The following is a 26694-nucleotide window of genomic DNA, read 5'->3' on the forward strand; positions in this document are numbered from 1 at the left end:
CAAGGCATTGCCACAGTTTGGTTTGTGAAATTCTTCCACCTCCTAGTAGTATATGTCCTCATCTATTTATGGACATTTTTTTCTTCCTTTGTGCAGTTTTCTGCCGTGTGTATATAACAGAACATTCCTATGTCAGCGTAAAAACTAAAGTATCCACTTCAGCTCAGGAGATACTGAAAATTATAGCAGAAAAAATCCAGCATGCAGAGGAGGACCTGACTCTGGTTACTGTCACATTCTCTGGGGGTAAATAATTTTCACTCATCTAACCTTTTACTGTATCTCATGTATAAAAAGATAGTTGAGATTTTCAAGTGCAAGGATGTAACTGTTCCAGTATGGGTCCACAGCTGGATGACCATAGTAACAATGAGGAGCTGCCTACTAGAGAGTTGTTTCCATGACAACAGCTAATTCTTGGGTACAGTAGGTTATTGCATTTCCTCACCCGGATTGGAGTGCAAAGGACTTTCAGTGATTAGAAATATGTTATAAGGTTTTTCCACAGATAAGCCTCCTAGTTTCATATTTAAATGAACTTGGGAAGGTCTTGAGGTATGACTTGCCTTAAAATGAGGATGAGTAGCATTGTGTGCTAGAGGGATAAGTTATGAATTTTCTGTAATGGGTGGATGAGGGATGGGTAGAAAATGTGTAAAATGTTGCTATTTGAAGCAACCCAAGTAATACTTTCTCTGATTAAAGGCTGTTGGGATTATCCTAATTTGTAGCTTTTTTTTTTTCTTATTTTAGTCATTCTTGCTTAACAAAGAACGGTTTATTGTCTCTTTCAAGGGAGATCACACAAATCACAGGCTGACACTATTGATCTATTTGACCTGCCTGCCCCATCATTTCCTTTGGTGTCTGTCAGATCTTAAGATCTTTGGGAAGCTGTTTTGCTTATAGTTCGGGCCCTACCAAATTCACAGCCATGAAAAATGCACCATGGACCGTGAAATCTAGTCTTGTGTGCTTTTACCATGTACCATATAGATTTCATGGGGGAGACCAATGTTTCTCAAATTGGGGGTCCTGACCCAAAAGGGAGTTGCAGGGGGTCACAGGATTATTTTCGGGGTGTCACAGTGTTGCCACCCTTACTTCTGCGCTGCCTTCAGATCTGGGTGTTTGGAGAGCGGTGGCTGTTCGCCGGGCACCCAGCTCTGAAGGCAGCGCCCTGCCAGCAGCAGTGCAGAGATAAGGGTGACAATACCATACCATGCCACCCTTATCTGTGCACTGCTGCCTTCAGAGCTGGGCGGATAGAGCGTGGCGGCTGCTGACTGAGGGCCCAGCTCTGCAGGCAGCAGTGGAGAAGTAAGGGTGGCAATATCATATCATGCCATCCTTCCTTCTGCACTGCCGCTGGTGGCAGCTCTGCCTTCAGAGTTGGGCTCCCGGCCAGCAGCCGCTGCTCTCCAGCTGCCCAGTAAGTAAGGGTAGAAGTACTGCAACCGCCCCCTACAATAACCTTGCAGCACCTCCCACACACCGCACAACTCCTCTATGGGTCAGGACCCCTACAATTACAACCCGGTGAAATTTCAGATTTAAATATCTGAAATCATGAAATTTATGGTTTTTAAAATCCTATGACCATAAAATTGACCAAAATGGACCGTGAATATGAGAGGGCCCTACTTATAGTATCCCCTGTTACTCTTAGTGAATACAAAGATGGTGATTTAACTAGTTGCATAAAAATAAGAAGCTGGATCTACAAAAGAGGCTAATGAATAGATTTAAAATGTATGGGCCAGGTACTCAGCTGGCATAAATTGGTGTAGCTCCATTGAAGTTGAGGATCTAGTCCTATATGTACTCACCTAAAATGGATAAATACAATAAATTATGGCACATTAATTTATCTCATTCAAAACATAAGGTCAAAGTCTTCCCCCCCCCCCCCGCAGATCCCAAACAAACGTTGTGCAGGGTACCCATGCAGGTGTTGAGGGGATGGCATCCTGCCCCTGCAACCCAGAGCCTGCGTGAGGAACAGCCATGCTACCACATTTAAGTGGGAGTTTTGGCCAGCAGATCCACATAATATCCAAACATACTTGTCATGCCCCTGCCTGTGCCCTAACGTGCCTGAAGTGCCTTCTTAGAACTGCAAAACAACAGTGGTTCTGCGCTTTTCAGGTCTTGTGCGTCTGTGTAACTAGGAGGCAGGATTTGCTGCTAAATAATAATGGTGATAACTTCATTGCTAGCTTTGATAGCTAAAGAAAACCAGCAATTCATAAATAATGAAGCATAGTATTATCTAACAGCCTATATATGCTTGTTTCTAGAGAAAGAACTAAAATAATAATCACTACTACTTGTCTGATAAATTTCAAAAGGAATTAAAAACCAACAATAAGAATGTCACTTGTTCAATAACATTTGTAAGCCACAAATTGTTACCTCTTCTCCTTGATTAATTCATTCAGTGCTATCAAAACTAAGGTGTCCTGATTGTTATATACTATCAGTAGCATGGTCTGTGCATAACTCCCATGTATTTCCCTTTTCTGGTTGTTATAACATCTGCATGAGTTAGAGATCTGCTGCATCTTTTGTTTGTGTCAGCAATGTAAATGTTAAAGATGTAATTTTTATTAAACCACTTGATTAAATAAACGAGGATGATTTGAAAATGATTTCAAAACTTTTTACTCCTTGTAAATAGTGGTTCAAATGTAAATGTATCATTTACTACTAAGGAGATGAAAGCACTTGTGCAGATTGGCACAGACCTGAATAATTCAGCTTCATGGACATCTTGCTTTGATTGTATTTACTGTACGCCACATAGATAGTGGTATCTCGAGCCTGGTGGATAAATGGGAGCAGGTTGAGTAAATCATTAAATACTACGTACAATACTTGGTTACAATTGCGAAAACAAATTTTCCTTGTGGCATTTGTTTGCATGTGGAACTTGGTTATTTATGTAGCACGTAGACTTCTATTCTGAGGCTTCTGACTTTTTTTTAATATATATATTTTAAAGAAAAACACGAACTACAACCAAATGACCCGGCTATCTCAAAATCTCTCGAGGCAACCAGTCGGATGTTTGTCTACAGAAAAGATCTGACTGAGACTTTGGTAAGACTGTATGATCTCAAGCTGTATAATGGTCGATTTGTCTGATTCCAAGTCTAAGCCGAGTAGTTTTTCAATTATAATGATACTTTCAGTGTACAATTTATTTTTCCAATTTCCTTAATAAAACTTGTCTGGACTTATTTGCAGAAAGGCAGCTGTAGCATAAATAACTGCCAAAGTCTCTTTCTGTAATTTATTGAGCTAATTGTCCCTTTTAAAATAAATGTTCCTGAATTTGAGTGTCTTTACTAAACAGCAGTGGAATTAGTTAATGTGTCAGATAGGCTTAAGCTTTTATACCCATTTAAAGGGTTTGGTCAATTCATTGACATTTGTTAAGAGAGAAAAATTAAAAGTCAAATAGTGCTTGGTCCGTGTGCAGAGATGGAAATGGGGTGGGGATGGAGAGAGCCAGTGTAAGGAGCCTTATTTTCTTGTGCCTCTCAGCCACTTTTTAGGGCCAATGCATAATAGCCTTTTTCATGCTCTGCTGCGTTCAGCATCTGTTCCTCCCTAGGATGGCTACTGCACAAAGAGGCTTATGTCTGCCAGGGGAACTAGGCAAACCCGCAGAGTGAACCCATGCTCCTAGGTGCATTCCCTCTCAGAGTATCTCTTGGGGTGGTGCTACTATACACCACCTGCAGTGTAGACCAGCACCTGTCAGGCACAGTTAGGTCCTCAGTAAATGAACTTTTCAACAATCTTTTGCCGACATTGCAGAAACAAATGTATGAGTATTCCAACTGCTGTGGTACATTATCAGTATAATTAGACTTCATGAATTTGTCCTATGCAAGAGAAATGTCTAGTTGCATTTTATTGGATGAGTTGACATGCTGTTATCATCATGTATCTTCCACATTGTTTGCAGACTGTTAGCCACCTTTAAAAAATGTTACTAGCAAAACGTCCCCAGCAAGCGATAAGCAATCTAGTTTAATTAGTTACAGAGAGTTTTGTGGAGGGTTTTAAATTTTATTTTGTATCTGTCAAAAAAAAGCACTAAAATGATGTCTCAACTGATCAAAATCAGCTTTCATCTGGGCAGACGACTTGTGCCAAATTTCAGACTGATGACATAAAAATGAGAGAGAAACCTTTTTGAAAATCAAATTTACAATAGCAATGGCAAATGATCCTCAACTCCAGTGGTATTAATGAGTTCCACAGTAATAAGCTCAGTAATTTTTGTGAATTAGGCCTCACAATTTTTTATTGCTGCCTGACAGTTGCACTCAAAGTAAGCCATTTTTCATCACAAAATTGATGGTTTTATGTAACTTGTAAATGTGCATTCTGGGATGCAAGTACATTATATGTATATTCTGTACTATAAATTTGGTCTGTTTCCTTACTGGAACTCACCATAACATTGTCTTTATTTTTAATACAAAACTTGCTGGAGCATTATTTCTGATAACAGGCCACAGTGAGTCCAAGGATTTTACTTTCATTACGCTGTCTGCCTGGTCAGTGTTTTATAATCACGTTTTAGAGAGAGAGAGGGCCTAATGCAATAAGAAGACATTGATCACATTCTCCTGTTTGTTAAACAGGCTGTAACTCATTGAAGGTGAACAGTATGATGAAAAAATTAAGTGCACTCAGGGAGATTACTTCCTCAATGTTGGGCTTTTACTTCAGTGCAGTAGCTAATTCAGGGCAGAGCATCTGGGAATTGCTCAGGATCCTTTTGTTTCTGTCCATTGACTTAGAATCCATATGCTGAAAATGAGGAATCACTGCAAAGGTCTGTGAGAATTTTGGGAATTAACACCTGGGATCTTGCCTTAGAATTAACATACTTTGATTGGAGTCTCTTCAATTCGATTCATGAGGTAAGAAGCAGTAGCTTTAGTGTTACTGTATCACTAATTGTCCAAGTTGTCGTGGGGTTTTTTAATCAAAGGTACAAACATGGGTAAAATAAGTCATTAGAAGTTAGAATATAGGCTACAGATGGGAAAAAGAATGTATCATTTAAAATTCATGCTGAAAGGTCTACTCTGTCTTTCATGTAGAGGAAACTGATGCAACATCATATCATTGTCATGACTTTGCAATGTCCTGATGTTGCATCATTATGTTTATGTTGTAACATAAGTATCACGACATCACAGTGCATCAGTATCACTGAGTGGGGAGAATATCACATAAGCCCCAGAAGATGTTTTGGCAACCTTTGATAGCCTGTAAATCTGTCCAGGAAAAATTGATGCATACAACTTCCCTATGTTGGGGCATCTTGTGTTTTCTTTGGTCATATGTGAAATTTTAAAATTGTATTGTTTTATATCTGAAAATAGAAAAGTAAGAAAAGTCTGTCTTTTGCACATAGTAATATTTCATTAAACGTGACTTTTTGATTGAGATCATAAAAGCCATACAGTATTGGGGGGCGGGGGGAGGGGTGAAGTGTACACAGCCCCATCTCCTCTGGAAGGGACTCCATTAATATGTATCAAGTTATCACTTTAAGCACAATGTAACCTGTGATTTTAGCAAAGCCACTACATGCCAACCTAGTGTGGAGGACTTTAAACTGGATTCAGAGGGGGCAAGTGCCAAAAATCCACAAGTAAGCATAAAAAAGGGCTAGATGGCTTGGGGAGGGGATGGAGGAACATGTAAAATTACTATAGAGTCATAGGTCTTATTATCTATCCCTTTCTTAATGATTCCCAACGTTCTGTTAGCTTTTTTGACTGCAGCTGCACACTGAGTGGATGTTTTCAGAAAACTATCCACAGTGACTCCAAGATCTCTTTCTTGAGTGGTAACAGCTAAGTTAGATGCCATCATTTTATATTTATAGGTGGTATTATGCTTTCCAATGTGCATTACTTTACATTTATCAACACTGAATTTCATCTGCCATTTTGCTGCCCAGTCACCCAGTTTTGTGAGATCTCTTTGTAACTCTTTTCAGTCTGCTTTGGACTTAACTATCTTAAGTAGTTTTGTATCTGCAAATTTCGCCACCTCATCTCCTTCCTGACCTCAAACCTTTTTGATGTCTATAGTGAAACGCTTCCTCCCTTTTTTCCCCCTGCCTGAACAAGCTATATCCCTCTATACCAATATACCAGGCATGAGACTTATCCCACCAAGTCTCTGTAATGCCAATTAAGTCATAATTTATGTCATGGACTAATACACGGGAAGAACTGGAAGTATTTCCCATACTCCTTGTATTTGTGTATATACATTAAGAAGATGAGCAGATTCCCCTTATAAACATAAGAACGGCCATACTGGGTCAGACTGAAGGTCCATCTAGCCCAGTATCCTATCTTCCAATAGTGGCCAATGCCAGGTGCTTCAGAGTGAATGAACAGAACAGGTAATCATCAAATGTTCCATCCCCTATTGCCCATTACCAGCTTCTGGCAAACAGAGGCTAGGGACACCATCCCTGCCTATCCAGGCTAGTAGCCGTTGATGGACCTATCCGTCATGAATTTATCTAGTTCTTTTTTGAACCCTGTTATAGTCTTGGCCTTCACAACATCCTCTGGCAAGGAGTTCTACAGGTTGACTGTGCATTGCGTAAAGGAATACTTCCTTTTGTTTGTTTTAAACCTGCTGCCTATTAATTTCATTTGGTGACCCCTAGTTCTTATGTTATGAGAAGGAATACATAACACTTCCTTATTTACTTTTGCGACACCAGTCATGATTTTATAGACCTCTATCATATGCCCCCATAGTCGTCTCTTTTTCAAGATGAAAAGTCCCAATCTTATAAATCTCTCCTCATATGGAAGCTGTTCCATACCCCTAATAGTTTTTGATGCCCTTTTCTGTACATTTTCCAATTCCAATACGTCTTTTTTGAGATGGGGCGACCACATCTGCACACAGTATTCAAGATGTGGGCGTACCATGGATTTATATAGAGGCAATATGATATTTTCTGTCTTATGGTATAGATTTAATTGGTCCTGTCTCAGTGCAGGGGGCTGGACTTGATGACTTCTCGGGGTCCCTTCCAGACCTACATTTATGAGATTCTAAAATTGCACAATCACTTAAGGCCCACTCCAATGCCCCATGTGCCTTTCCACTGACTTTAATGGGCATTGCAACAAGCCCTCTAAAGCAGTGCTACTCAAAGTGGTGGTCCGCGGACCGGTGCTGATTCGCGAGCCATCAGCTGCCGGTCTGCATGCATATTGGAAAAAAAATTGCCGGTCCCCCACATCAGATAGCTGGAGAAGCACTGCTCTAACGCACAGTCCTGAGTAATCCAGAAGTCTCATGGGAATGAGGTGGATGGAGGAAATAGGGCCAGTGCAATAGAAATGTCAAAATCAAAATAGTAGTGAATCATCAACTGAAAAGTGTGGTGCCCCATTGAGAATAAGAGGAAGAATGTGACATCTTCCATTGCCTTTTATCTTAGATCTGTTCTCTGAGCTTTCCTCTAAGTTCCATTTAGAAACTTAGAAGTTCTATTTAGAAACTTTAAAACTACAAATGGGTGAACTTGTTCAGAAAAAAAATAAGAGCCTTTCCCTTGCTCCCTGAAGCATTCGCTATTTTAAGAATCAAATCTGAAATGAACTTTTTTTAAGGTTCTGGGGAAGTTCAGATATGAGTTTTTTAGACAAGCTAAAAATGATTAAATGTTGAGAGAGACACACTATTCTTGTCCTATTTCCAGCTGTGACCAGAAGTAGAGCTGCAGGAAATCTCATAAAAACACTTTTATGGCAAGATTTCCAACCCACATGCAAATTCAAGAGGCTCTAAACTCCAAACCAGAACTTTGAACCATTTGAGATTAACTCATCACTGATTAAAATACCCCTTATAAATAGCAATTATTTCTTACCTAATATATTTTTTTAAAATATATTTAATTTTAGATCATTTTAACTTCATTTACAGTTTTAAAAAGCCCTAATAATCCAATAATTGTGTTCCAGCAAGAGCTGATATACTTCACCTTCAGCAGACAGGGCAGTGGTGAAAACACTGTGAATCTTAGTCTTCTGCTTCAAAGATGCAATGAAGTACAACTTTGGGTAGCCACAGAGATACTCCTCTGCAGCCAGCTCTGTAAACGTGTACAGCTAGTGAAAAAATTCATCAAGATTGCTGCCCAGTAAGTAACTAAAGTTGAAACTGGAATCCTTCAATGAACATCTTTTATCTTTTCATTTGTGGGGGGAGAGAGACAAAGTGGTGAAAGGGAATTTGTTGTTTATTATCCCTTGTCTTTAAATGTTTAGTAAGTGTGATGTACACATAAAATGGTCTATAAATAACAATATTTAAACACTGGCCAAACCCAGGCATAATGCAGCTGTATGCTGTACAAGTCTTCATATATATATATATGGCTGTTCTTTGTATCAAACAATGATGTCATGGCCTCTTGTGTGTTCTCTTCTGGCTGTTTAGTTTGATCTGTGAAGATCAAAGTCGCAAGCAGATATCACACAGGAATGCACAGGCTCCCACTAAAGACTTGTCATGACATTTGGCCACTTTTTCAGTCAGTTTTCCATCTGTCTTTCTCGAAGTGTTTACAGCCTTTCTTGATAGTTGCTCTCCATTCAAGTCTTCCTCTTCAGCTCAGCCAATACACCTACAACATGACCTGCAAAATTCAAGCTATTTCATCATCTTTTGATGAGACCACCAAACTCATTTGCAATGTTAACCTTAAGCCCATACCTCCAGAGATGAAAGACTACTCATACTGAGCTATTGCACAGTCTACTCCTCTTGAGTGCGCTTAATTTAACAAAATTGTTATATTATTTAGTTACTTACATTTGCCAAATTTTAACTGAGAATACTGGATGGGCCATTCCTGCTCCATTACTAGCCTTTATGGTATGCCCGTGGAACATAATACAAGTAAATACTGTACATGGAGAGTTCATTTTGCTTTAATCATGCCTGTTTTAGCAACCAAGGGAATGAAGCTATTGAAACAAATGCAGCCATTCTCCTCACCTCTATCATACATTCGTATGTATGCAGTATGTGAATATTCACGTTCATAGAAAATGTATAATATGTTCCCACATCTATCCCTTCACCGATTTGACTTGATTTAATTTGTTCCAAGAGAGGCAATTATATAAAGAAGGCCATTCTCTGCTAAACCAATGTCTTTGGTGAAGTGCATTCCATTAATCTAATATAATATACTTAGAAATGCAATTTGTTTTGGTTTGCAAGTTTTGTGCTATCCAGCAATGCATTCATTTCCAGGCTTATCAATTACTAACTTTGTTCTTATTCTGTCTGAAAGGATTGATTTCATGTGGCTCACTGGCTTCCCCCGTAACACTAATTTGTATTCCTAGAAGAGTTTCATTGCTGTTTCCCATGAACAGGGATCTATATGCCCCCTAGAGTCAGACATTGCTATGTCTGAGTTAATTCCATCTCTTTTAGGGGAATGTGAAGTTAAAGTTGCAGAAACCAAATATGGTAACTGGCAATTAATTTTTTTAATATATAATGCATTTTATATTTGCATTACTGATGTGCTCATCCTAGTAGTATCTAGGAACCAAAATATAGATGCAGATTTAGATGAGCTTGTAGTTCATTCAAATGCTGCTCTAATCAGAAAAGTGACTCTCAAAAAGCAGCATTATAGGGTTCCATTTTTCTTGTATCTAACTAACTCCTAGAACAAATTGGTGCATGGGGAATGTTTGGGGTACAGTAGGGAGGGGAGTGGCTTGAGCTCAATGTGCTCAGGCTGCTCTAACTCTTACCAGGGCAGAGAGCCATAACCAGCTCTCTGATTGCCCTCTGTTCCGCTGCTCCCAGATGCTGAATGTAGCAGAAAATCTGACCTAACATCTCCCTGAGCTCCAGCTGGGTCAATGAAGGGCCATAACTTAAATCCCTGTGTTTGGTGCTCTTACACTGCACTGCTGAGTTCCCTAGAAATACCCAAAATAGATGAACAGGAGAATTTTATTTTAATGTCGACAAATGCAAAAAGTAGAGAGAATGTTGTAAGAACATTGATTCCTACACTTTTACAAATTAGAAATTCTACCCAAAAATTAACGTTAAAGAAAGACGGAACCACTACTCTGGTTATACAGGAGAATTGTAGAAGCAATATTTAAGGAGAGTAGATGAAGTAAAGGGAATTTTTGATCAGTTAGTCTAATATAGATGCCAGGTTATTTTCTTGAGGAAATAAATCTGTATGCACTTAGAAGTAATCCTCTTGATGTGAGAGAGAGAGAGAGAGAAAGAGAGAGAGGTAAGCATGCATTTGGAAAGAACAGATCATGACAATTGGATATAATTACAAGTTTGGTAAGCAAAATAGTACAGTGGACATAAACTCTGATTCAAAATTCATTAAAGTCAATGGAAGAGTTGTAAAAACCAAAAGCATGAGACATTTCCTGCCATGAAGAGTTTAAGGCCATTCTAAGGCCTGGATCATGCAAACACATAGGATACATCTACACAGCTATAACAGACCTGTTGGCCCAGGTTAGCTGACTCGGGCTCACAGGATTCGGCTGTGGGGGCTATAAAATTGCAGCATGTACATTCAGGTTCAGGTTGCAGCCTGAGCTGTGAGACCCCTAAGGGTATATTTACACTGCAGTGTAAGTCCAGGGCTAGTAGACTTGAGTTAGCAAGCTCTGGGTTTGTTAATCTAGGGCTTGAGTGTCTGACTCCAGGTTAGGAATTGTTGGACCTGGGGGTCCAGTGTCTATACTGTTATGCAGGCCCAAGTCCAACCACCCATATCCCAGACTTCCTAGTTCCCTCCCAAAATGTGACCACTCTAGCTCTTTGTGGTACAGTGTGTGAAATTCTCCACCAAACTTGACTGTCAGAGGACAAAAAAAGTCTTCCTGTGGGATTGTGGAATAACCTTGGCAGACTCCCAGAGCACTAGTCCCTTTCGGTGGCCTTTACACTGCAAAGCAGTCGGACTTGAACCCTACTCTGGGTCCTGCCTTGACTCAGGCTCAGAACCTCCCCGCCTGTGTGGTCCTCCTATTACCCTGGGTCTGATCTCTGGGTTAGCATGACTGGTGTGTACACGAAACGGGTTAATCTTGAGCCTGAATTAAAACCCTGGGTTTACATTGCAATGTAGACATACCCTTAGGCACGTACTTAACTTTACTTAAATGAGTAATCCAATTGAAGACAGTGGGACTACTCATGTCATTAACGTTAATTTAAGACACAATCCCAGCATATCTAATTTTTATAGTTGAACTTCAGATTCAGTCTTGCTTGAGAATCTGCTTGAGAAAGTGGAATGATACTGTTTGGATAGCATACTATAGTTTGTGATTACATTTTGCTAATTGGTTAAAAGTAAATAGGGAATAATCATATATAGTAAACATGAAATTAGAGAGAGGTATCTAGCTGAATTTCACAGTTATCAGTAGTAGGGACCAGTAGTAACTAATAATTAATCTAGAGGGATATGTAAATTGAACATTTGCAGACAATAACAAATTGAGGGACTCAAATACATTGGAGGGTAGAGAGAAAATACAGAATGACCTAAAGAGTTTACTGTTATGTGCAAACAACAATAAGGAGAGATTTAATTTAGATAAATGCAGAGTAATTCAACTAGGGAATACTAATACAAACCAAAGAAATATACAAGAGATTGTTTAAGAGCAGCATTGTGGAGGAGGTCCTTATGTGATGATAGATGACAAATTAAAGGCAAGGTCAAGGTGTGATGTTGCAAAAAATACATCTTATACAGGATTTGTGTTTGTAGAGGAGTAGCACATGAGAAAATAGAAAAGTAAAGGTAGAAACTGCTCCCACCCCATATATATGCATTTCATTGGTAAGGCCAGAATTCAAGTACTATGTACAGTTTTCCAGTATTTTCTGGGGGGGAGTGGGGAATTGATAAATTATGACAAAGAAGGATGACAAAAATGAAAAAAAAGATTGCAGGCCTTGACTGGGAAGAGAAATGAAGGGAAATGAATATGTATAACTACAGAAAAGATGATAAAGGAGGGTGAAAATATTTGTATAACAACACAATAGAGGGCAAGGAATCATTCTGTAGGGTAAAGGACTAGTAATCGTTTCAGTGTAGAGGACAATCTTGTAATAGTGCAGGAAAGTTGGACTTGATAACCTGGGATAGCTTTCCATCCCAATTATCTATTATTCTCTGAGGAGTGGAAATCAGAGTGTAATGTCCATTTTCTAAAAAATATTATTATTCTACAGCTGCAAAGCCCAAAGAAACCTGAACTCATTCTTTGCCATTGTTATGGGTCTCAACACTGCATCTGTCAGCCGGCTGTCTCAAACCTGGGAGGTAAGCCATGTCTTTGTATCTTTTCAGTCTTGTCAAAACTATATTTTGCACAAGTTTTTGATGGTGTTTTTTTTTTTTAAGATACTAGCTCTACATGCTGAAATAAAGTGTGAGGAAAATGGTGGTGGTGGGAGGTGTCAGTATATAGATGTCTACGTTACCTGTAAATGCAGACTACCTGAGAATACTAGTGGATCTAAATCTATTCTTGCAGAAATTTTAAATAAGGACAAAGCAAAGAGAGGTATCCAAGATCAGATGAGTTGCCCATAAAGGTCCAGAAATTATTATTAGTACAGTTTTGAACTATGGTGGAGAAGACTAGTTAAATTTAAGTAAGGAATGGATTCCAAAGAAACAGAATCATTACATATGGAAGAGTTTCATTTTAAAATTTTACAAAATAAAGAGAGACCCCCATAAGGATAACCCTCGATTAAACTCTTGCCCAGTTGTTTATTTTAGCAACAAGTTTAGGAAATGGGAAGTGAATAAGTAACATATTTAAAAACCTAGATTAATGGTTAAAGAAGCTACAAATTGCCAAACAGAGGAGGGGATATTAAGAGGGTGATTCCACTGGGATCTGTGTTTATACTGCTGCTGTTTCCATCAAAATAAATTATTGAGTGGTAATACCAGCAAACTAATTATATTTTCTGATTACCCAAAATCAGGGAAGTGTTGACTGGTATTACAGAATAAACCACAAGCAGGCGATAATCCAAAGGATTTGAATCTGTAATGCAAACATGAATACAGTGCCTGCAATGGACACTGTCAAAAATACCCTCAAGCACAACCAGCAGAATTCAAACAGCAGAAAGGGGCTTATACTCAGCCATATTAAGAGTGAAGTCATTCCCTCCCATACAAAATAACATGGAAAGAAAAATGAACTGTATATGTCAATGACTAGTGCTGTGGGGAAACAAGAGCCAACAATTCCCAGTATGGGGAGGAGCTTGTGGGAGCCCAGAAAGGCAAAGGGTAGGAATCCAGTAAATGATTGGATGGCTCAAAATCTTCAGGGAAATCTGCAAATCTTGGGGCATCCGCACAGAAAGCGAGCCCCTCTGCATTACTTCCTAAACCACCCTTCCCACCAGCAGTGCTGCTCACTCAGGAGCTAAACTACTGTTGCCTACCTGTTGGGGCCTGCGTTCATCCCACTCTTTGAGGGGTAAGGTAAAAAGGTGTGGACTGGGAGTAAATACTGGAGAAAAGGTACCCTGCATATCTACTCTGGAGCAGCAGAACTGCAGCAGTTTTGCTGCTTTGGGAATGTGTTCTGTGCCTCAGATGTATTTCAGCCTCTAAGAATAAAATGTGTTGTTTATCTGAACAAGTACAATACTTATTAGTGGATCAGCAATGGATAAGGTGTCTTTCTTATACACTCTGTGCGTGCATGTGAATAAATATGATAAAATACACACAGAGTTTTTTTCCTTTTTGAAATGTGTGTAGCTACAGTTGTTTGCCTGGCATTCTTTAAATTGGCAAAATTTTACTACAGAAAAATTTCAAAATCCAAAAGCTTGTATGCATCAGTAATTTGAATTCTAGGAAATAGAGAGCAATGCTTATAAATTAATCACAATTACTTATTCATGCAAATTAAGTCACCTAAGTTCAAGCAACCAGTTATACACCAACCTATGCTGAATATGCACTTGCATTCTTAAATAGATGGCTGCATTCCCAGGCATGCCCTACTATTTTTGTGCTCAATATAGTGTGTTTTAAGGCATCTAACTTCCTCTGGTTGAAGATATTAAAATCTGCGCAAGTGCAGTTCCACATGCAGTTCTTTTAGGTGTGCAGTTGCTAGTGTTTTAATCATACAGCAAAGGTACATCTTTTAAAAATTGAGGGTATAATCCTGCAAAATTTACTCATGTGAGTAGTCTCAGTGGGCCTGATTCTCCTCCCAGTTACATCAGTGTATATCAGGAGTAACTGAGGTTAGTGTGAGACAAGAATCTGCCCATTGACTTGTAGGATTGGAACCTGAGCCCACATTTTAGGAAGAGTTAGGAGATTATTGAAATGGCATCTGAATTATTGAATATTTAAATTGTCAGCCTGTGGTGTTGTTTCCATCTTCACAAATGTATTAAGACAAATGGGGCAGACATGGAAGTTAGTGAGGAAGATGAAAACAGATGTTCAGAAGCAATTTTCATAAAAGAATTATGACTGTGTCGAATCTCAAAAGGCAAGACTGCTAAATCTAATACAGTGGTATAGCTCTAAACATTATTCATAGCTGCAGATTTCAGTACTGGGAAAAGAATGATAATTGACTGGGGAAGTGGCTTGGTGCTATTTGACACTTCACACATGACAGACAATCTCAGAAAGAAAAACTGTATTTTTCTGCATATTTGATTTATTTAGTCCCATTTTCTTTTCCCCCCCCCAACTCAGAAAATCCCTGGGAAGTTTAAGAAACTCTTCACTGAACTTGAAAGTTTGACAGTAAGTACTGTGCTAGTGCCAGAAAAAATTAGCTCCCCAGTTGTTCCCCCTCTAACTTATTTCTTGTGGAAGTGACTGCCATTGTCTAAAATTGAGATTGCCTTTCTCTGATCATGGTTTGCCACAGACCGCACACATCTCAATAGTGCTGCAGTAGTCTCAAAAAAGAGTAAATACACTAATTCTCCTGGACTTGGCACGGGGGGAAATAAAGACCCAAAGTCTGTGCTTGGTTTTCCGGGTGTAAATCTGGAAGTAATTCCATTGCCATGGTAGCTAATCATCAGTCTCTTGCTACCCAACCAAAGATGTTCAGAATCTGTCATTTATTTTTTTGTAATAAGAGTCTGTAGAAAGAGAGAATAGGCATGAAAAGAAGGTGGGGAGGAGGAATCAAAAGTTTAGAGCCAGACTTTGCCTCCCTTACTTCTGTTGTGAGATACTCCTCAGCATGAGTATTTCCTTTGCCTTTCCTGAGGCTAGCAAGGTTACCACTGAATTGAGTAAGAATGACAAAATCTGTCCCTTAATGATTGTTTCATTTTTACATAATTATCACAATTGGAATTCTTATATAATAATTACATGTCCTCAAGTTAGAAATGTTTATAAATATAAACTTAATAGTATGTACTATTTTAGAATTTTAGAGTTTTAGAATTACAGTACTTACATTTCATAGAACCACTCAGCTGCCTGCTGTTATTTTGTTCTTTAAGATATCTGATATGTGTTGTATTGTTTAATGAGTTAATTTTTCACTGGAAAAATAGCACTTGTTAGGACCGATTCTGTTCGATATTAAGATGATGAGATTAGAGATTATGTGGGAAAATTACAGAACAGTCAAATGGTGAATTTCTCATATAGCTATCTCCTATTTTAGAACCATTTCATGTACAGGAATATAATCATTTCTATTTCCTTCATTGTTTACGTTTCCTATTCAGTTTAGTAAGTCACCTCTCCTAGGAAACCTTTATCTACCTCATTTCCCAAAGAACCTTTTATATCTAAATCACGTTCAGTTCAGAAGCCTATAATGGATTTAGAATTGCTCTTTTTATAACCTATTGATTTTTCTCTTTTATTACTAAAATGATTTTGCAGGACCCTTCTCTGAATCACAAAGCCTACAGAGATACATTCAAGAAAATGAAGTCTCCGAAAATTCCTTTCATGCCCTTACTTCTGAAAGGTAATGTTAAATCTTATCTGCCCTTTTTTGCCATGTAATTCCATCTACAGAAATGTGTAGTGGTTAGTTACTGTAAGTGTAAGGTGATTTTTCCCACATGTTGTTTCATGATAAGTATAGATATAATATGTATGAGACTTCAGTAGCACTTGCTTTGGATAATAAACAGTTGCCTTCTAAAAAATAGGTAAGAATCACTTTTTTTTTTTCAAATGCTTTGAAACTTTAGAGCCTTCCCAGTCACCTACTGATAATACAGTCCCTCTGAGCTGTGAGTGTGAAACCTTGGGGCTGGAGAAAATAACTTGCGTATCTCTTGAGTGGCACCACCTGGCTGTGGATGATACATGAAAACAACATGGGTACCAAAGGGAGGAAAGTCAAACCTTACGTAGCCAGAGGAGAGGTTATGATTGATTTAATGGATATTGAACTGGATTTAATTGAGATCAGAATCTCTCCCATTTATCTATCAAACATACATGGTGCTTATGAATGGGGAGGATTTGGGAATCAACCCCTTGCACCCTGTGAATTCTGAGAAAGACAATGAACAACTATTCAACATAGTTAAGTAGCCAATTAAGTGGCAGGTATTTCAAGTATCCTATCATCTTGGATTCATTTATTATTAATCATCTTGTCTTTGATCATGACAAATTCATTTGATGTCCCTGTATTCCAGAAGTGTTCTCTTTAGTACATTCATTAAAACCAGGTTACAGGTGCATACATGTAAAATGTTTTCAAGGGAAAATTCTCCAAACAGGCTGAAAATGTCTGGGAGTTACCAGGTCCCTAGTCATCTGAGGGGTTTGTATATATACAGGAGAATTTTAGTTTTGTTGTCATGATATTTTAATGGATGACAAGATGGGAGTTCTTAAACAGAGAGGGTAAAAACAAACAAACAAACAAATCCATCAAATGCTATGGTCCATTCTCTGCCTACTCTCTGCACTCTGATGTTGCCTCATTACATTATGATGTTTGCACAGCAATACAACATTGTATATGAGACCATGTACATAAAACCATGTACGCAGCTAGCATTGCCATTACCTATTCTTACATCTCTAAGATGCATGGGGATACCAGGAATACCTTACAAAATGTTACCAAAATCCCCATAAATAATAGAGAGTGCTATTTTAAGGGACATTGTCACAGCTGATAGTCCAAATGAGCTCTATATTGCCTTCTTTGTTTCTTCCCCTCTTTCAATCCATGTAATTATTTGTATGCAAGCCTAGATGCTTTAGTGCTGTTTGTTAATGCAAATAAAAAAAAAGTCAATAGCCTAGAAATAATGAGCAACCCCACCAAAATATCCAAAGCACAAGACGTGGTAGTAATAGGAGACTTGAAGTACCCAGACATCTGTTGGAAGAATAATACGGCAAAACACAAAATGTCCAATAAGTTCTTTGAATGTATTGGTGACATCTTTTCCTTTTGGAAGGTAGAGAAAGTAACCAGGGGGAGAGCCATTTTAGACTTTACTCTGTCTACCTGGGATGAATTGGTTGTGAATCTGAAGGTTGAAGGGAATTTGGGTGAAAGAGAATCATTAAATCTATCATTTCATGATCAAAGGAAAGGAAGAAGTGAAAACAGCAGAATAAGGACATTGGACTTAGTCTGCTTTTTTTTTAACAAACGCAGAACAGGAAGGTTATGTCCTACGGGAAGACAATCTAAGGGGAAAAGGAGTTCAGTAGAGCTGATAGTTTAATGAATTAAAATTTCAATAAAAACTGTCCCAAGGCAGAGAAAAGATAGAAAGAATAGTAAGAGGCCAATATGGCTCCACCAGGAGCTCATTAATGAGCTGAAAATCAAAAAAGAAATCCTACAATAAGTGGAAATATGGACAAATTTCTAAGAAGGAGTACAAAAGAAAGCACAAGTATGCAGGGACAAAATCAAAAACACTAAGGCACAAAATGAGTTACAAGTAGCAGGAGACATACAAGGCAATAAGAACAGGTTCTATAGGTACATTAGGAGTAAGAGAAAAGACAAAGGAAGGCTTAAGTTCTCTATTTAGTGGAGAAGGAGAGCTAATAACAGATGACCTCAAGAAGACTGAGGTGTTTAGGGCCTATTTTGCTTCAGTGTTCAATAAAAAGGTTAATTGTGATCAGTTGCTTACCACAGTTATTATTAAGGATAAGATTATGGCACAGAAGTCATGGATGCTGTGACTTACGAAGACCTCTGCTACATTTTCTGCTTCAGCCCCGGGGTGGTGGGGCCGCAGCTGGCAGGGGGCAGCCGCAGATGTCAGCTGCTGTGGGCGGCAAGTGCTGGAAACCCGTCCCCCCTGCAGTGGGGCTCAGGGTCTCCACACACCCCGCCTCCCCTCAGCCATTAATCTCCGTTAATGGTGGTTTTTAAGAACAGGTTAGACAAGCTCCTGTCAGGGATGGGCTAGATCAGGGGTCGGCAACCTTTCAGAAGTGGTGTGCCGAGTCTTCATTTATTCACTCTAATTTAAGGTTTCGCATGCCAGTAATACATTTTAATGTTTTTAGAAGGTCTCTTTCTATAAGTCTGTAATATATAACTAAACTATTGTTGTATGTAAAGTAAATACGGTTTTTAAAATGTTTAAGAAACTTCATTTACAATTAAATTAAAATGCAGAGCGCCCTGGACCAGTGGCCAGGACCCAAGCAGCGTGAGTGCCACTGAAAATCAGCTCGCGTGCCGCAGGTTGCCTACCCCTGGGCTAGAGGGTCTAGGTATATTTGCTCCTGCCTCAGCACAGGGAGGCTGGCACAGATGACCTCCAAGGTCCCTTCCAGCCTTGCATTTCTGTGATTCTATGAATAGCAAAGTAATGTACTCAGATAAAGAGAAACAAAAACAATATGGGGAGGAAGCAGATTTAAGTCTGAATAGGTAAGAAAAGCAATAAGAATGTTTTCTCATTCTAATTATGAAAAATACCTTGACAGAGTCCCTTTTACATTAATTGAATTTAAACATCGGGCCTTGTTACTGCACAGATACAGTTTTTGAAAATCCGGCTGATTTTTCAAATATTTTATAAAATCCAGTGTTTCACCCTTACAGCGTGGCTCGGATGCAATTTTCTGCTCCACTGAATTTATCTAGGCTCTTAGCTGTTGGCAGCAAAGCTGTGTAGTTTTCACAGAACAAGTACAGAATTGAACTCTCCTGGCTTTTCTGTTTTCAGTGCAAAGCCTTTCTTTGTTAGCACTGACAAACATAATCTAACTGTTTTTTTTCTTTTTTCTGTGATCATAAATTTATGTAGCCATTTAGGGACATGCTTGGTCCTCATACAGGTGTACAGTAAGTGCAAGGACGAGGGGAGAGGAAAAGGTGTTTCTTTAGATCGTTCTTTCTCCTGCATGTGAGAAGTAGTCAGAATTGCAGTCCATGCATACAGGAACTGCTCCCTCTTTACTCCCTTGGGAGTGCAGTGTACCCCAGAGCAGACAGGGAGTTGACGAGGGCCATGTCCCACTCACCTCCTTGTCACTGGCCCATTGAGTGGGAGCAGCATGCAGAGAGGAGCAGCCTGCACAACATGAATGAGTGCAGTAGTAGGTGTGCTTGTCCTACTCACTAAGAAATTCAGGCAGGCATCCTGCTTCCCTGAGGCAGAAATCATCATAGTGCTCTCCTTGGGGTGGGCAGCTCTACATCACTAACACAGGGTGCTCTGCCTTATAAATTCTAGCTCAGAATTTTTTCCCAGCATATAAAGCAGTTAGAATTTCCATTATAAGTAATTACAAAATCCCCTTCAGGCTGATACCTGAGAGTGAGTTTTTGAAACAAAAGGAAGGAAATCAATTTGACTGTTTTTATGTTCTGGGATTGTCAAAAAGAAAGATGTTCATTGTTTCAGCTGCAGATTTGCAATCCTATAATCTAATTGCATTGGGACTGATGTTCTCCTCCACCTACACTGGCAGAGGAGACCAAATGGGGCAGAACAGGGATGGGTTGTTCAGATACCACAATAGTAAGCCATGGTACATAATGGCAGGCAAATTGGTTTTTTGTCCTTTTGCATGGGATCTCACAGCATTCCATGGAAAGATACATACAATGCAATTACTGAGGGCTATTTGTTAATTGGAAAACATGGCCATTACCTTCGGAGTGTTTTCGTGACATCCCATCATCTTACTAAAATGGTGCCACAAAAGCATCTTATCACTGCAGGCACCAATATGTATGTTTCTGAGGTAGATACTCTTCATGATCAAACCAGCAGTTCTACTATATTGGTCTTGCAACTGCTATTGTCTCTCCTTTTTCTCTGAAGTTACGGTTTCAGTGTGAATTTAACTTAGCAACAGTTGTGTTGCCTCTTTCCTTCCTTTTATATACTGCATGCAGTTTGCATACTGGTGCCAAGTATAGTCAGGGCCGAATTTACACCTTACGTGCCCCTAGGCACAGCACCTTCAGCATCCCTCCTGCCTACAGCTGACCTTCGTGTTTTCCATAAAAAATGAAATGAAAAGAAATATGTGGTAATTTAAATATTTATTCAATAAAATACCAAAAAAAATACATATAATTAAAACATAACCCACTTTTAACTTTTAGGCACTCCCTAGAATGCTGGTGCCCCTAGGCATGCGCCTACTGTGCCTAATTGGAAATCTGCCCTGAGTGTAGTCCTATACCTCCCACTGATGTCTTTTTTTTTCCATTAAAAACTCTCCCTAGTACTGCTTTGTGGAACCAGAAATAACTGTTTTACTTCCAAAGAGCTAAATCTTGGTATTTGCTGCAAGGTGATTTTTGGCTTAATGGATTGTATTTAATGTTTGTCTGTCTCTTTATGTGCCCATCGCTGTAGTAGACTTTCATAGTGATCAGGTGTGTGCGGGTGGAAGGTGTTGCAGAACTACCTATGGAAAACAGTTGTCTCTACAACTTTTTTGTCTCCTCCTCCTGAAGAGAATTTATTCAGCAGAATTCTGTGTTCATGGATCTACCACAGCCCTGCCTCAACCACTCTAAAATCTCTAGCTGCTCAGATAGATTCACCGTGTGCATGGAGGGAGGGTGGAACCCATGCACCGACAATTACTGCGCTCCCCTTCCCACCATCAACCACTGTACTTTTGATTTGAGTCCTGGACAGCACAGTGTATCATCTGTCTTGTTTGATAGAAAGAGTGTTATTTGGAAGTCCCTAGATTATGTTTAGTGAGTAACAAATTCACATTCTGTACTCGAAATTTCCCTCCATTAATGTTGCCATAAAGGTGTACATTTTCTGTTTTTTTTTAATGAAAGAACCAATGATAGTTGTTTGTGCCTTGTAAGTAACACAAACATGTGACATTGTCGCAATACTTATGAGACTGTTTTGTTCCTTATTTTGTTACTCCTTTGTCACCATTCCATTCCTTTGTATCTAAAACAACTGAACAAATGCCATGACATTTAATAATATAGTATCTCTTTTTAAACTTTGTAGATGTAACGTTCATCCATGAAGGAAATAAAACTTTTCTGGATAACCTTGTCAATTTTGAAAAGCTGGTATGTACATTTTATCTTTTACAACTTCCTCTTTTTTGTGGAGAAATCCATCTCTCTCTCTCTCTCTCTCTCTCTTCCCCTTCTCCCCACCTTTTGTATTAAATGTATCATGCTGTGATAACCAAGCACAGTATCTCTCAGCCTGTTCAGTTCTCTCCATGAGCTTCACCAGCTCCCTCACAGCATCATATTTATCCTTGACTAACGGTTTGTCTAAATGGTGGGGTAAAGTGCACTAGGGAACCTTTATGCACACCAGCAGGGTCTAAATGGACCAACTAATGCACAACACATTAGTGTGCTTTACAAATTACACACCTGTAGTGTGCATTGCCCCACGATCTAAACAAGCGTAAGTTCTCAAACTGTTGTTGCCTCTTCTCCCTGCTCAGCCTCTTTTCAGAGTTTAGTTTCCCTTTCCCTCCCCCCCCCCACAAGGTATGCAGCAGCAGGTCACCCCAATTTAACAGTCATCACTAATTCCAGTTATTTTAAATGAAAGTAACTTTATGATTTGGGTAGGAGCTAAAGAGGAAGAATATACACAATAAAAGCTCAATATTAATACAGCTAAACGAATCTTTATGTAGAGGGTAGTGCATTAGGCTTTTAGCTTAGGCCAGATCTACAGTAGAAACTTCTGCTGGTATAGTAATGTCAGTTAGGAGTGTGATTCTTTACAACATCTCTGTACCAGCAAAAACCTTAGCGTAGACACAGTTATATTGGTGGGGAAAGTGCTTTTGCTAGAATAGCTTATTTTATTTGAGAGACTGGTATAAGTTATACCAGAAAAAGGACTCTCTTGCCAGTATAAGATGTGTATGCTCTAGGAGGGTTTGCTGGAATAGCTATACCGGCAAACCTTTTCTAGAGCAGATTAGGCCTTAGTTACATTAGTATGGCTAAGCATGATACAAAGTGTACATATTGGAGTTTCATGTTTCAGCAAAATATCATCAGGCTTATCCACCCTTTAGGTATGTGATATGTGTCAAAAGGTGATGAGGCATATCTCTCCTCCTGATCTTAATCTTTTTCTCTCTTTGTTGTGGAAACGACTAATTTACTCTATTCAGTACCTATTGTTTGAGTAAACAGAGAGACCAATTCATTTCTCCCTGTTTCATCCCAGGGTAACTTTATAATCTAGGTTGTCCCTTCTTTGTATGTTCAATTCGATTCTTGTACCTTTTCTTGTTGCAGTGCTTTGAAGAACACTGATTTGCATTTAATAAAAGGTTTTCTTGTGCCAAGTCCATTAACTGTTTGACCTTTAGGTGTTTGCATATAAATTTAGTAGCATGTTCTTCCTCAATCGCTCTCACAATTATGTCTCATTAAGATGTAAATTGAACTAGTCCTTGATGCACACTGATTTTAGTAAACGTCCCTTACAGGCCTATATATTAATTTATTGGAGACAGAGGGTCTGATTCCAACTCAGTCTTAATCAGGCCTTTTGTTTTTTTCTTACCACTGCTGTCACAAGGGCAGCTCTACCAGTAGGAGCTCCAAGGTGATAGGCTGGTTCCAGTGGGGTCAGGATTTTGTCCCTACTGAAGGCTGTTATCAACAGCCAGCAGCATTTCAACCACCATGTCATCTAGACTTGCTGTGAGAAGGATCAAACAACATGGTTGTTAAATCTGCCTGCAGCCCTGTGTGCATGAGTGCTCCCACCAATGGTAGCAAGGGTGAGAACTCTTAAGATAAAGATGTAATGTAGACCCACCCCATATAAGCATTATTCTAGTTCATTTGGATGTTTAAGTATTTGATTTATTGGTATGGAATTAGCAAGAAGTGTGTCAATCATCTTACCCCAACCACTTTGTGATGTATTCCTTTTCCCTCTTTTCTTGCCCAATGCCCTTGTAGAGTGTAAACCTCATCAGTACATGGAAGGTATTTTCCTTTGTTTGTATTATGCCTAGCGTATTCTGGGCACTCCTGCAAAATAAATAATAACAATATTCTCATTGACTTCAGTTGATTCAAGATTAAGCCACTAAACTGCACCTGCAAATTACTAAGTTCAAAATTGTGCTTGAAATTGATCTTGCCAAAAAAAAAAAAAAAAAAGAGAGAGAGAGAGAGAGATAAAATCTTCTGTAGGGAAGCAGTATACCTACCATCACAGCTGTACTGGAATTTTCCTTATGTGAAAGCATCTTTGCTTTGAAATTCATATCTCCATTAGATTCAGGATTTTCAAATCTTTATTTCCTGCATTCAATGTGATATGAATACAATGAATCAGAAGCTTGTTCAAAATGCAAAGAAATAAATTCACTAAGGGAAGAAAAGCTATAAGCTGTTGAGTCAATTAGGAAAGTCTATAGACCAGACTTACCAAAAGCTCGGGGGATTGCACTTTTTAATTTAACTTTCTGTTTTGTAAGATCTAGATTACAATTATTTAGGCCAATATTTATTGTGTCCCTTGCCTCAACATGAGAATTGCAAATGAAAAAAGAATAAATGGATGGAATAAGGTCTAAATTAGGGTTACAGTATTTCATTTTCCCAAAAAAGAGGATACTACTAGAGAGAAGGGGAAGTATGAGGTGGGATGGGAAGGGGAGTGTGTGTGTGTGTGTGTGTGTGTGTGTGTGTGTGTGTGGCGGGGGAGCAGGGATGCCTGTGACAGGCATATTCATTGAAAGTGGAGGACAGTGTCACTCCTTGTCACAGTGGCAGGGCAGCTGGCACGAGTCCAGAACGCAGTGATAGCCATCAGTCAGTGCCTCCCTGCAGGACACCTTCCCCAGAGCTGAGAGCCAAGGCCTGAGTGGGTGGAATCCAGCAGCTGTGGCTTTTAGGGGAACAGACCAATCAGTTGCAGATTCAGGGAGGGAGCAATCTGGAAGCGGACCAATCAGGGCTCTTTCTGAGTTGCATCTTGCCTGCTCTACAAAAACCCAGGACATTTCCTGAAATTTGAAACCTCCGCCCGGACAGAGAAAAGAGGTTCAAAAAAGAGGTTATATTGATATGGTAACCCTAGTCTAAATGTTACCATTGTATTATAAGTATCTTCATGTTCTTCGCTGACATCTTTTGCTGAAATATAGCTTCTTTCATTATTGCTCTGTCAATCACAACCACCATCTGTATATCTCTTGTAGTAATAACATGTCTCGGCCACCGCTGCTACTTTAATGTATTATCCTGTAAACTCTAACACATCAGTATTTATCATCTGACAGGCAGTCCCTTTGTGGACTAGTAGTAAGAACTATACATGTAATGTAAATAAATGTTTTCAGGATCATGCCCAAAAATATCTGTGGGACTTCTGAGCATACTGATGAGCTGGATTGCCATAAAGAGTGGAATTATTGCTAATGATCATGTGCTAAGAGTGGTTACCAGTCAAATCTCTGGTCTGATCTATACTACAGAGTTAGGTTGCCGCAAGGCAGCTTACATTGACCTAACTACGGACGCATCTATAGTTGAATTTTGATCCTGTTATGCTTAATAACTCCACTTCCATGAGCAGTGTAGAGTCAAAGTCAATGTAGTTAGGTCAGTGCAGTGTCAGAGTAGACACTGTGTTGCTTATGTCAACTGTTACTGGCTTTCAAGAGCTGTCCCACAGTACCACACACTGACAATACACAAGGAGTAAAGCACAGACATGCATAAGCAATGTAATTACTATGGCAGCTGTATGTCGACATAAGTTAGGTCGACTTAATTTTATAGTGTAGACATGGCCTCAGTCACTGTATGCATTCCTCTATATTTATCACACTCTGGTATGCAGCCATCTATTAAAACAATCAGAAAATAGCTGTCCCTTTTCAGATGAATTAACAGGTTTTCTGTATTACAACTGGGTCAGGCAGAGTAAGAGGGACAGTGTGAAATGCCTAATGAAGCCACTAAAGAAGGAAGAATTGTGATCAATCTCCATGAGAACGGAGTGTAAAGTGGTCCAGCCAGTTTCCCTGGGGCATCAGCCACAGAAGCTAATTTCAGATGGATTGAGCCCATACTGAGTAACAAAGAGGGAAGAAAGCACAGTGTGACATTGTGAGTGACACAGTCGATTCTCCTTTACTTGTGAAAGCCAAATTCAAAATATGGGATATAAACTGGAAGATGCAACAACAGCAGAAGAACACAGGAATGTCATAGCTCTAGTGGGATTTAAGAAATTGGTCATGCAAACCTAGGACCTCTCATTAGAACTTTATTTTAATCAGTGCAAGAAAATGATGTTAGGTGTAAGAGACTGAGAAATTTCATGGTAAATGGAACACAGATGAAAAAAATGATTTTGCTTCACTGATTTATTAAAGAACATGAAGTCTTCATTAAGCATATACTCAGTTGTTCTCGTGATAAATGATTCTGTGAGGGAACATTGTAAACAATTCATATTGTGGTTGTGGAGAGATGAATTATGCTACATCATTCCAAGCTTATGCTTTGCTCGGGGCAGCTAATCCTTTCCACTTCTGACTGGGTTTTGAAGGAGGTGTGAGGACTGGTTCCATAAAATGCCATATTGCTATTGTTAATTGCAGGCAGGTTGCTTAATTTAGTCACTGTATTCAGTCAAGGGCTTCTGGCCCAATTCAATTGGCTCTTTCCTTTGGATTCTAAGTGCAATCAAAAGAAAACATTCATTAACAGCATTATGGGCCAGATCCTCCACTTGTGAAAATCAATGTAGCTCTTTTAACTTAGACATAGCTATTCCAATTGATATCCAATAAGGATGTGATGCTAACGGTGAAACAAAATTTTAAAAGGTTTTTCTCTGTTTAATTTGAGCAACCATCTGCACCCTATTTTGGCTAAGGAAAAACAGTACAGTAAAAATCTTTTAAAATCAACTAATCAAATTAAATCAAATCGTTACCATTCTATAGACAATCTTGACTTGTAAAAACTGAGTGAAGGGGAAAATCTTGCTGAAAACTTAGCCTAGAATGTAGTTTTAGCCTTTTAATAACAATATGAAGGATGCTTATGACTTATGAACCATTTACTCCCCCATGCACTGAAAGGGAAGCATGCAATTAAG

The 26694-nt window shown here is 39.1% G+C and overlaps 1 protein-coding gene across 3 annotated transcripts in view; it reads left to right on the top strand.

The window, feature by feature from the left end:
* RAPGEF5 (Rap guanine nucleotide exchange factor 5) overlaps nucleotides 1–26694 on the top strand; it is a 223964-nt gene that overhangs the window by 190083 nt on the left and 7187 nt on the right. For all 3 annotated transcript variants that reach the window (XM_074945792.1, XM_074945793.1, XM_074945794.1), the window contains exons 17-24: nucleotides 97–246; nucleotides 3005–3102; nucleotides 4821–4943; nucleotides 8037–8215; nucleotides 12334–12424; nucleotides 14858–14908; nucleotides 16019–16106; nucleotides 21586–21650. In XM_074945792.1, the coding sequence (XP_074801893.1) occupies nucleotides 97–246; nucleotides 3005–3102; nucleotides 4821–4943; nucleotides 8037–8215; nucleotides 12334–12424; nucleotides 14858–14908; nucleotides 16019–16106; nucleotides 21586–21650 (845 nt within the window). The remainder of the gene's footprint in view (nucleotides 1–96; nucleotides 247–3004; nucleotides 3103–4820; nucleotides 4944–8036; nucleotides 8216–12333; nucleotides 12425–14857; nucleotides 14909–16018; nucleotides 16107–21585; nucleotides 21651–26694) is intronic.

Source organism: Natator depressus, chromosome 2 (assembly GCF_965152275.1).
Source record: "Natator depressus isolate rNatDep1 chromosome 2, rNatDep2.hap1, whole genome shotgun sequence".
Taxonomy (NCBI): domain Eukaryota; kingdom Metazoa; phylum Chordata; order Testudines; family Cheloniidae; genus Natator; species Natator depressus.